Source organism: Ischnura elegans, chromosome 13 (assembly GCF_921293095.1).
Source record: "Ischnura elegans chromosome 13, ioIscEleg1.1, whole genome shotgun sequence".
Taxonomy (NCBI): domain Eukaryota; kingdom Metazoa; phylum Arthropoda; class Insecta; order Odonata; family Coenagrionidae; genus Ischnura; species Ischnura elegans.
Window position 1 is genome coordinate 10513376 of NC_060258.1, and position 12430 is coordinate 10525805.

At 38.2% G+C, this 12430-nt stretch overlaps 1 protein-coding gene across 1 annotated transcript in view; it reads right to left on the reverse strand.

The window, feature by feature from the left end:
* LOC124170069 (26S proteasome non-ATPase regulatory subunit 2) overlaps positions 1-12430 on the reverse strand; it is a 101518-nt gene that overhangs the window by 74956 nt on the left and 14132 nt on the right. Inside the window, exons 4-6 of the mRNA XM_046548756.1 lie at positions 11999-12223; positions 7295-7453; positions 3669-3813 (exon numbers count right to left, since the gene is read on the reverse strand). Of these exons, the coding sequence (XP_046404712.1) occupies positions 3669-3813; positions 7295-7453; positions 11999-12223 (529 nt within the window). The remainder of the gene's footprint in view (positions 1-3668; positions 3814-7294; positions 7454-11998; positions 12224-12430) is intronic.

The window sequence follows — 12430 nt, forward strand, 5'->3', positions numbered from 1 at the left end:
CTAGATAATACAATAATATAACTACATAATAATAATTAGAACTCAACACTCCCACTCTCTCTTCGGCTCAACACTTTGGGCGATAGCAAGCGGATGGGAAACAAATGGATACAGAGTAGAGATGGGTCAAACAGCATTTTTCTAAAAAAGGGTGGTTTCCTATTATTTTCTTATTGCCTATATCGAAAGATTATTACTCCTGGAGTACGCATTTCACGCTTTCATATTTTTAAATTACGATATCTATTTTTCGCGACTAAACGAAAAGTGAACATTTTCAAGCCCGCGAAAATGCTGCTGCTAACTATGAATGCTGGGAATATCCCGCGTGACGTCGTTCTGGTTCCCACTGCCGCAAAGTGAGGTGATCTTGGGGCGAGGATGCGTGCGCTGCTGCGATGCAGGCTGCTAGCATAAAGCAGAGTACCCAGCTAGCTGGTAGCTTTTGGCATAAATAAGGATTATTAATATAAACTTCCGATTGTTGTTTTATCTCTTGGTAAGAGTCACACTATGTGCCTGTCCTATTTTACTGTAAAAATTTCTGCGGCTGAATTTCTGTTGCATTACCCTTACAAGAGCTTTTAAACAAAAGGGTTAAATAATAGAATACAAATTTATTGTTCAAGGCAAAAGCCTATGGAACATGCATCCAATACATAAGGATAAAGAACAAGCTCTTTGGTATTAAAGGAGATATATGCAAGTCACCTCGCTACAGGGTTGATTGATTTAAATCACAGTGATTTAAATCATGATTTAAATCGCGATTTAAATCACTTGATTTTTATTTTTTTAAATCAGGTGATTTAAATCATAACGTGATCTATATGTTTGATTTTTAAAGAGTCAAGAAAAGGAAGCTGTAAGTGCATAATTTTGATTTTCATTTCTTAATTAATACAATGAATCGACAGTTATCAGCACAATGGTGGCTCTTAAATAGAAATGATACTGTAGGAATGCATGTAACATGAAAATTTAAAAAAAAGGCTTTGGTTAGAATACTAGTGTATCCGTTGAAAAAAAATTGTTTTCTGATTTAACTTCTAAGCGTAGGCACCACACAAAGTTGCAATTACAGAATTTTTCTAAACTTCATATGCTTTAGAACCGCAGAATAAAGTACATTTGATACTTCCAATGGCAATTTTATATTATGCTGGTGTAATTTTTAATTTGTTACCATTGGCATTTCCATAGTTCTCTCCCCTGATTGACTAAATGTTGTATTGAGTTTAGAGTATATTGCCTCTTGTTGTTTCTGCAAACGATCATTCTCCAATATGCTGCCCAAATAGTTAGTTTTGCAAATAACTGAATTTTTGATGAATGGAGAATCATAAAAATCTCATTTAAATCAATAAAATGAGATTTAAATCAATAAAATCCGATTTGAATCAATAAAATCCGATTTAAATAAAAAAATCAACAAAAATGATTTTTTTTTTTTAAATCATGATTTTTATCAACCCTGCCTTGCTATAACAACAGGATCATTGAAACATAAAAATAATATTAAATCAAATACAATGACAGAATTTACCAAGAAAATATCAAGCCAATTCAATAAAATAAACATCACCAAAATTTCAATTCAACTCAAAAAATTAACGTAGATTCTTTGAAAGGAAGAAAAAAATCAATAAATGATTGAACGGTAGAGGTACACGCTCAATCTCCATAACATTTATTAACCAGGAACGCAAACATTTTTATTATGAATTGATTTATAGTTTTAAATTTAGATATGAAGTCAGGAATATCATTCCTGACTTCATATATCAGGTTTATGAGTAGGACAAGCATCGAAGTGCAACGATGCAGGCAAAGGTGGGATCGGAACTCTTTCCACTCCCTCGTTATGGGACGCTGCATTCAATCAAGCATAAATTTAAAAATTGGAATCCTGATCCGATGCCTTCAGCAAATTTGGATACAGAGTATCCAATGAGGAGCAAGATCTCTTGGTAAGAGGCACACTATGCACCTGTCATATTTTACTGTAAAAATTTCTGCGGCTGAATTTCCGTTGCATTACCCCTACAAGAGCTTTTAAACAAAAGGGTTTATGAGCAGGACAAGCATCGAAGTGCAAGTACAGTATCCAATTCGTCAGGAATTTCCGAAGATGGGTCAGAACTCAGCCGCAGCAGCGTGCAAAATATGGACAGAAGTGTCCATCATCCGCATGAACACGGTAACGTGGATAGAGTCCGAAGAAGAAATGATTCTTCGTACGTATCACTGAAGGAAGAAAGTCCTCGCCTTACAGAAAAACAGCAGTATTTGGTGAAGATATCAGAACTCTCTGATGAAATGAGGATGAAAAGGGTAATGCTTTAAATTTTTTTCTCATTTTAAAAATAATATGATAAAGAATGCTGTTGGCCTACATGTCTAACATTGATAGGTATGTTCATATTGAGCTTACCTCTAACTATTATACTAAAGACGGTTTTGTAGTTATTTTCACCGTTCCCTCTTTCAAAGAATTGTTTAGTTATATGTGAGAATATCTTGCGGGGGTGTGGAATAATACTGGGTATGCAGTGAATGGAATTCATCATCACGACTTTCATGATACAAACAAAATAGTTTGAACTATCTGATTCATGAATTTATAATAGTTTCTTAAATGATACCAAGTGTAAATGTGTTTGGTTATAAGCACTGATAGAAAATGAAGTCAGCAAAGTTAGAGACATCAGTCACCGAGAATATATGTCGCTGCTCTGTGGGGATAGTAGAGTGTAGGGTTGTGACCCAGGAACTCACATTACCTATGAGCACTCTGTATAGGAAGGAAGGATCGGAACTCTTTCCTCTCCCTCGTTATGGGATGCTGCATTAAATGAAGCATAAATTTAAAATTTGGAATCTAGATCCGATGCCTTCAGCAAATTTGGGTACGAAGTATCCAGTGAAGGGTAATATCCGCAGATATTTGGATATCAAACGAAGGAAACTTTCCAAACTTAGGAATTTTTCATGTGTGACTACTAAGAGATGTTTCCCTCAGCTCCGTGCCTCATGCATGCATTGGTAATCTCAGACGATGTAAAACTCCTATCTACTCGTACAGAAACTAGGTCCCTGTGACATCACGTGGAGTGGCATCGCATGGGCGCCAAACTGGTCTTTTTCAAATGAGGTTAAAATTGACCATTGCTATTCGTCTGAACTTTAATTTATAAAACCAAATAACTTGTATATTATGAATAAACTAACAGTGGGTAACGAATCACAATCAATGCCTTTCGTATTCTTTAATGAAGGAAACTACCCTATTGTTTACATAAAATTAAAATATTCCATTAATCAGCTAAATTCCTGTTTGAATCCTATAAAGGAAATCACAATTACTCCCCGAAATCTTGGGTTTCCTGCTGAATAGGCGACCTAGTCAAACATCGTTTAGTATTTGAGGTATTCGAATATTCGAGCCATGATTTGATATTCGAATTCGATATTCGAGTTCGAGAAATCTGCTACTCGACCCATCCCTAGCATAAACTAACAGTGGGTAACGAATCGCAATCAATGCCTTTCGTTTTCTTTCATGAAGGAAACTACCCTATTTAAAATTTTGAATCCAGATCCGACGCCTTCAGCAAAAGCAGTGGATCCGAGGTATCCGTTCCCACAATCCCGAATAAATTACTCACCTCACGTGCGAGGTTGATGAAGTGGGATGCGAGGTGCGCATTGGACATGATGTCGACCAGTTCGTCGTACTCTGGAACGCTGGCGTTCAACTCCAGGAATATCTTCTGTCTGCCAAGCATGAAAGCAAGCTGCTTCTGAACGGACCTGAGGAAATGAAAACATCATCGTCATACATGGGCGTGCTCCGAATCAAAATCAGGGGGGGGACAAAACTAGCCGTGGTCATTCAAATTGTAACATTATTGCACCGAAAAGGTTGATGAAACACAAACTTAAACACAATCAAAGCGGGCCCAATTTTCATCAACATCGTCAGAATCGGCCCATAAAATGAGAAAGAATAATATAGGGAGGTTTTTGCTCCATATCTTCCGTTCAAATACAGTGGAACTTGTTTAGTACGTTTCTGAAGGGACCACAAAAAATGAATGTACCTACCAGGAAAACGTGCTAACGAGGAATGTAAAAAATAGCAGTCGCGGTAATTGCAATCTGTGGAAAAGTCGTCATAATTACAATTACTATCGGTAGTTCTCGTAGGATCGCCTTCCTGAACTCTTTTCACCTTTAAAATAAAGAAAATGGGCGCTACATTGAAAAACAATACCATGTGAATAAAAATCACGATGTTTCATAGATTTCCTGAAGACAATTAGTACATGAAAACGGCGTCTTTCTCCCGTGATTTATCTTATATGTATTTATAGAAAGAGGACAAGACAAGTAAAGCTAAGTCATTTCTTTTTTGTCACAGCATACTCCGAGAATATAACAACAACCCTGAGTATGTCAACTGGTTGTTTTTAAACATCATAAAAATTGGACAAAATTATATTAACCTTAAATTACGGCAACAGCCGTACACATTCGCTTCTGGAATAAAGCCATATCGATTGTTATATCGGTCGATATATTAAATAATAACACGCAAGATAATTAGATTACGACGTAATTACAAGAAGATTTTATATTATACATTTGAAATTTACTTTAAAAATTAGTTTAATGTCATCTGCTTTCGTGCCGAGATCAAGTATTTTTAAGCTAAGCTTCGCGTGGAGATCCAGAGCATTGTCTGCTCCCGCAGCAGCAGTCAAATTCGCACATACTCCGTAGCATTGACGTCGTGCAGTACTACTCTAGATTAAGTGGGAATTGGATAAGACTCATTTCTTCATCATGATAACTCGTGCAATAGCAACAATTGCCCACTCGTGAAATTTGTGCGCAGTGCGCACTCCATAGGCAACAGAAGGTGAGGAGCTCGGGGTGGGGAAAATTGGGGCTTCTCATTGGCTGCAGTTTTGCATAGTCAGGCATTCCTGATAAATGGCCATATTTTATTATTCATCACGTCATAAGAATTGAGAAATGCATTTGGATAAATCTTGGCTAGTAATAATAAATTAAATCATGAATTTGGAGCTTTACGACCCTTAAGAAAATACTGGAGAACAAATTGCGGGTTGCATATCGACTAGCAATTGAGGGTACTAACCAGGAAAGCGCAATTTTTTCAAACTTACTAACCAAATACTTTTGCCTGTATTTTGTTCCGATGGTACCGGGACCGAGAGAAATCGTAGTACAAAGGAGGAAAACGTACTAAGGAGGAAAACGTACTAAGGAGGAACGTACCAACCAAGTTCCACTGTATTTGAACGGAAGTTATGGTGCGGAAACCTCCCACTAATTCTCTTTCTTATTTTAATGGCCGATTCTGACGACATTAATGAAATCGGGCCAAAATTGATTGTGTTAAAAAGCATATACAGGCGGTCCTCGACTTTCGTACACTCGACTTTCGTACAATTCGCACTTTCGTACATTCAAAATTGACACCTTTTACTCGACTTTCGTACGCTAAATTCGGACTTTCGGACGTTGGTCTGTAATTTTTTTAAATTTCCCACAATGTTTATTGCGCATCCCAACATTCAATTGTTTCAAATGTCAGTATCGGCAGTATATACGAACAATACGAACGTATATAATGAAGGGAATTGTTGGTAATTGACTCTAAATCTAGGTGATTTATTTGGGAGAGAGACTGCCTGCTATAGGCTCCTTTATCAAGAGAAGAAGAAAGGCTTCATTGAAGATATTTTTATAAGGAAGTTGACTAGACATCATCGAATTAGCTTTCAATAAAACTAGTAAGACCTTTCTAATTGTGTTTTTTCGTTTGAGTGCTGTTTAATTCATGTAAACCTTCAGCAACGATATTGCACGAAATATCACCCGAATTCCGTTTGTCTTTTGTCTTTTTTGAATAACATGTGGAATATACGCGATCACGAATGTCACCTGCCAAATATCGAATTTTGGTGTAAAAATTAAAAGGTATCCAGAGTGCGGGTTCAACAATTACATTTTGTTATGCTTCATGATATGTCCTTTTATTTATAGTGGACGTAATAAGTGGAATGTCAACTTAGACGCCAAGAGGAAGTTTCACTCGATAGCCAACGGAGTTCTTGTTTTTTAAACTTTTATTTGCACTTTCTGCCTATTTTCGAAAGAAATTAGATGATTTGAGGAGTTTTATTAACATATTATTAAAATTAAGTCAATTGAAATGAATTCCGTGAAAAAAAAGTTTTAGTACGTATATTCCGCTCTTTTGGAACGTAACCCCTAATTAGTATGGAAGTCAATGGTTCGACTTTCGTACATTCGACTTACGTACAAGTTTTCGGGAACGCATTGTGTACGAAAGTCGGGGACCGCCTGTAGTATCATTCAAATTGAAACTAAATTAATAACTGAAAGTTGGGAATTAGATTTCATATATTATTTAAGTATGTCATCAGGAAATAAACATCTGAGGATATAAAGTTCTCTCAGAGGCTAATTATGCATTTTCAGCACGAACATTTGCTTGTAACAAATTTTAATTTCATCTAAGCCATGCAAAGGAAAATGAAGTATGTACCGTATATGTCTGAATATAATCCCCCCTTTTTTTCAAAAATGGCTGCGGTAAAAGTATAGGGGGGGACTACATTCAAACACATTTTTTTAACTTTTCCCAAAACTGAAGCCTTATAATTAGGGTGGGACTATATTCAGAGGGGGACAATATTCGGAGAACTACGGACGTTCATGAAAATCGTGCCAGCATTGAAAGTGTTAAAAAGTATACTTGTAGTATCATTCAAATTGAAACTAAATTAATAACTGAAAGTTGGAAATTAGATTTCATATTTCATTTAAGTATGTCATCAGTAAATAAACATCTGAGGATATAAAGTTCTCTCAGAGGCTAATAATGCATTTTCAGCACGAACATTTGCTTGTAACAAATTCTAATTTCATCTAAGCCATGCACAGGAGAATGATATATTTAATTTCGTTTAGAAATTTGCTTAGCTAAATCACGTGGTTAAGTGAGGGAGTATTGAAGTGTTCATGCACCTATTAAATAACAGACTTCAGCACAATTACTTATTTTTAACGGCCGATTTTGATGATTATACTGAAAATCGGGCCCCATTGAATGTGGTAATGGCTGAATAGAGAAGAATATTTTGGCCATTAATCACTTTCCCTTCCACCTGCCGAGTTCTTATAATGAATTGCGATTCGGAGATTACGTCCCCCGATAGATGGCAGCAGTACTCACAGGTCCTTGCAGGACATGAACACGCTCTCGATCAACTGAGGGTCGTTGAGCTGCATGGCCAGCCGCAGCGCTTGTGGATACTGGCCAAAGCGCTTGAACAGCCGAAGGGCGCACTGCAACAGGGTCGTGTTCTCCGGGTCAGGGACATACGGCACGCAACTGAAACAAAAAAATTTATAGATTATAATATGGTGGTTTCCTATTATTTTTTTATTGCCTAAATCGAAAGATTATAACTCCTGGAGTACGAATTTCACACTTTCATATTTTTAAATGACGACATCTATTTTTCGCGATCAAATGAAGAGTAAAAATTTTCAAGCGCGCGAAAACGCAATGGATAAGTATGAATGATGGGAAAACCCCATGACGTCATTCTGGTTCCTGCTGCCGCAAGTGAGGTGACCTTGGGGCGAGGCTCTTAGCGCTGATACGACACAGGATGCTAGCAGGTAGCAGAGTACCCCGCTAATAGTTACCACTTGACTTGAACAAATATTATTAATGCCTTATTAAACGAAGGAAACTTTCCGACATTAGCCAGTTTTAATAGGTGATTATTAAGACATGTTTCCTTAAGCTCTGTGCCTCATGCATGCATTGGTAATCTCTCAGACGATATAAACTCCTATATACTCAAATAGAGTCTAGGTCTATGAGATATCACATGGAGTGTCATCGCGTGGGTGCCAATCTGGCCTTTTCAAATGAGGTTAAAATTAATCATTAACATTGGTCTAAATTGGGAGTTATAAAACCAAATAATTTGTATATTATGAATACCCTAACGGTGGGTAACTAAATCACAATCAATGCCTTTCGTTTTCTTTGATGAAGGAAACTATCCTATTAGTTTACAGAGCAAGTAATAGACTCAGCAGCCATAAGCTCGTAAATCTATGACGTAATAAAGACCAGTTAACTATGGACTTAAACTGCGTACAGTGGAAGCCTGGTTTTACGCATACGACATTTTACGAGAATCACGTGATAGTCTTTGTGCGAGTGATAGTCTTTGTGCGAAAGATGCACAGAGAAAAAATCATCTGCCTTGACTGGGATTCGAACCCAGATCCCCCGATTTCCAGTTGAGTGCTTTAGCCAGGTAAGCTACCGAGGCATCATTCTTCCCTGTGGTTATTTGGACGATTGCACTGCTTGTGGCATCATGTGCTCTGCAGTCCAGCTACACCTCGTCCGGTAGTGTCCAAAAATATCCACAGGGAAGAATGACGCCTCGGTAGCTTAACTGGCTAAAGCTCTCGACCGGAAATCGGGGAATCCCGGTCAAGGCAGATGATTTTTTTCTCTGTGGATCTTTCGCACGATTGTGCATTGCGGGTGACTCCCGTAAAAGTTATCACCGCGGCTAGTCCCGGTATACTTTAAACTATGGTAGTCTTTGTACCGCCAAATGGCCCATGCTTTACATGTAAAATAAATCAGATTTGGCGAGGTCTAAAAGTTCCTTCAACTGTGTACGCTCGGTTTTACGACAGATATTTCTCGAGGGCGATGCACCGCTGAGCAAGCATTAACTATTATGTTTTATATTATCTGTTTATTAAACTAAAAACATACTAGCTAACATACTGGTTAAAGATGCGAGAACTTGACAAAACTGATATTGTCGGCATGATGTACTCGCAAAATTATCCACAAAACGTCCACCTCCCACCAAACATATGATTAAGACTAATTACGCTGTTTTTACAGCCTTATTCGGCGATCAAAAAATACAGGAAAATGGACTAAAATCACCGAAACTGGATAATTTTTAATATTTTATAAAATTGAAAAGTTTCTTTCTTTAAATGTGTTGATACTCAACTAGATTGTTCCTGATAATGACTCTTACGCTGTTTTACTTCGTTAAATACTACAGAAACGAAGGATAAACTGTAAATACGAACCATTATGGGACTTGGGTCAGTTTCGTCAACGCCATCGGATACAACGAGCGCTCGGTTTTGCGAGTAATTTCCGAGGGATTATGAGTACTCTGAGGGCTTCCACTGTACTTCACAAAAAATTACTATGATAGGCATTGGGCATTTATGAAAAAAAGATTTGCCTTATATGTCTGAATGTGGTTCCCGTCTCCAGTTCTCGGAACTGCCTGTGGAATTGGAATCGAGAACCAATCACTTTAAGTCGGTACTTTGGAACCGGCTTGGGACAGTGGCGAGTATACTTCCTTGACCACCCGAAATAACTTTTTGTCCGGATGCAAATTCAAAAATGTGTCAAGCAAATGTTCATTAGCCATCAGGGGGACATTAATCAGTAATATTGCCTTACTTGTAGCTTTGGTATTTTTCAAAGATATGAACAGCGGTATGTCTTCTTTTAAATGGCACCCTATATTTCTTATTCGGCAATTCAACGGTCGATGGTTGACTGAATGACTGGTGCGCATTCTACTATGTTTTCATTTGTTCACTGTCAACGTCAGCAAGTGGAGTAGTTCCAATACCAGCGTACCTGCACTAAGGGCTAGAGAGTCAGTAATTTTTCATAACACTGTGTTTATGTTAATGGTCCACTGTGCTACATTTTTGAATATGCCTTCAGGAGAGGAAATGAATAGCCGAATAAAAAATATAGGTTGCCATTTAAAAAAGACATACCGCTGTTCATGTCTTCGTAAATAACATAGCATATATGGAAGGCAATCATGCTGATTAATGTCCCCCTGAAGGCTAATGGACATTTGCTTGACACATTTTTGAATTTACATCTGGACAAAAAGTTATTTCGGGTCGTCAAGATAAATGGGACACCCTGTATTACTATTCTGATCGCATGGCATCCACATTATTTTCTTTTGAGAGTTGCTCCCTAACACGCGCATTTAAGGGTTCGTCAGTTTGTCGCTCTCGCCAACATTGTAACATTTCCTAAGCGACGGCCGCTTTCAAACGAGCTCACTTTTTGCCTGCCGCGGTCCACGGCACGGTGCCGTTCTTTCAACTTACTATAGGTCTCTATGTCAAACGAGTCGAATTGCACCGCTGACGGCACAGCGCCTATTTCAATACGGCACGGCAATGCGCCTTATAAGGCAAGAAATACAGACAATGCCACATTCAGGCTGCTTTCAGATGATATGACTTTTTGCCGGCTGCCGTTCGCGTGAAATTCAGACGGCTTTCAGATGAGACGACTATTTGAAATGCTGTGAATGGCTGCCGGGTGGAAAATCGTTTCGTCTAAAAGAGGTCTTAAGGCCGATTTACACGGGGCACGGAAATGTGCAGGTTAGATCTGCATTGATTTCTAAAATGGCATGGAATTGTGCGAATGCATGAACGAAATTAGAACAGGGGCTATTTTGCCGTCTTGCATCCACAAGTATTATTATTATAAGAGTTAATCCTTGTAACCGAGTATCGAGAACCGAGTATTGAGAACCGAAATCTGATTAGGGACAACCGGACAACGGGACAGAACCGAAAAAATTTCATTAACTAATCCTTAATTAATAGGTGTACTTATAGCTTAATGAATTCATAATCATAGTATAGAAAACATTCCTTTTTAAGTATTGAACCAGTTCATGTTCAAATAAATTGTTTTATACAGTAGATTCCGTTTAATGGGTCCACCGGTTACTTGGGGCAGCCGTTTAATTGGGGCAGATCTTGAACAACAGAACCCAATAGAGTATTCTCCGCTTAAATGGGACAACATGCCGCTTAATTGGGCCACGAGTCGGCGACATAGACTATACTCGCAACAAAATCAAAATTTCAGAACACTATTTTTATATATTTTAATCCTTTGATTTACTCTTATTTTTCACAAATGTTCCTATTTTTGCCCTATTTTTAAAGCTCTTGTTGTTATACTATCCGCAAGAGAATAGGACTTTTCTTTAATAGGACTCAGTAAAAGACATTGATTCAGCGTCACCCGAGGCTGTGAAAAATATTTTTAACTAATTTGTTATAATTCTTAAAAATGATAATAAATCAACTAAACTCACTGATTTATTAATCAAATCAATAGTTTAATAAACTTATGTTGCATTATAAACATTCTTTAGTCTTCTTTCTATCATTTCAACGTTTCTTTATGCCCATATACAGGATAGTTCCCCTAATTGGGACAGCCGCTTAATTAGGGCAAAGTGCACAAGTCCCAGTATGTCCCAATTAACCGGAATCCACTGTATTTCTTTACTAGCATGCCTAGTTCTTACACACTTTATGCGCAGATTTACAGCACTCCTGTACATGTATTTTTTATCAAGCTTGGCAAGAATGATTTCAATGCAGATATATATATACATGGGAGAGGCAAGATGCAAAATTAATTATAAATAGGGTGACATGGCACATTGAAAGTTGCACTGCACATAACTATCACCACTCTTTGATGTATTTTAAAAATAACACTGGGCTTTGATGGGAAACCACAGAAAAGATCACTGTAAAATTACATCGGAGAAAAATTCACAAAAACAAATAGACAGTAACACGTGCACACTGACGTAATGTTTTTTGCGCATGATCATGCTGAATAATCATGCGAATAAAATCATTCGCCTTGTATAGCGGCCCTTACCCCTCCATTAGGGTATAAATTGACTGTGCACGTACGCCATAGGACATTTTTTTTAAAAGGAAGGATCCACATGGCTGTCATTCTTGGGGTGGATAAAATTGCCGGATAATTGTGAGTCTCCTGTACTCTCGTTACCTGGTGAGATAGAGGCAAACCCGAGGATAAGCGCTCTCGTCCACGTACTGCTCCAGCAAGTCGAGTCGCTCAATCTCCATGAGCAGGTCGCACGTCTCCGCCTCTGCGTTGTGGGCCATGTTGTAGGGGACTATCTCGCGAGCCAAGTCCACCAGCTGGACCTTCATCTCGGCGTCCTCGGGCGACAACTCGGCCCACTCGGCTGCAATCTCGCCAGCCAGGTGCCTGCGACGAGGAAAAAACAAAACAATGTACCCCTCGGAAACAGTAACGTTGTGCAAGCATCACTGACCGACAGAGCAATCTGAACAGGGTAGTATCCTCCATCAAAGAAAATGGAAGGCATTGATTGCAATTTGTTCCCCACCATTAGTGTATTCATAATATACAAATTATTTGGTATTACAAATCCCAGTTTAGAGGAATGGCAAT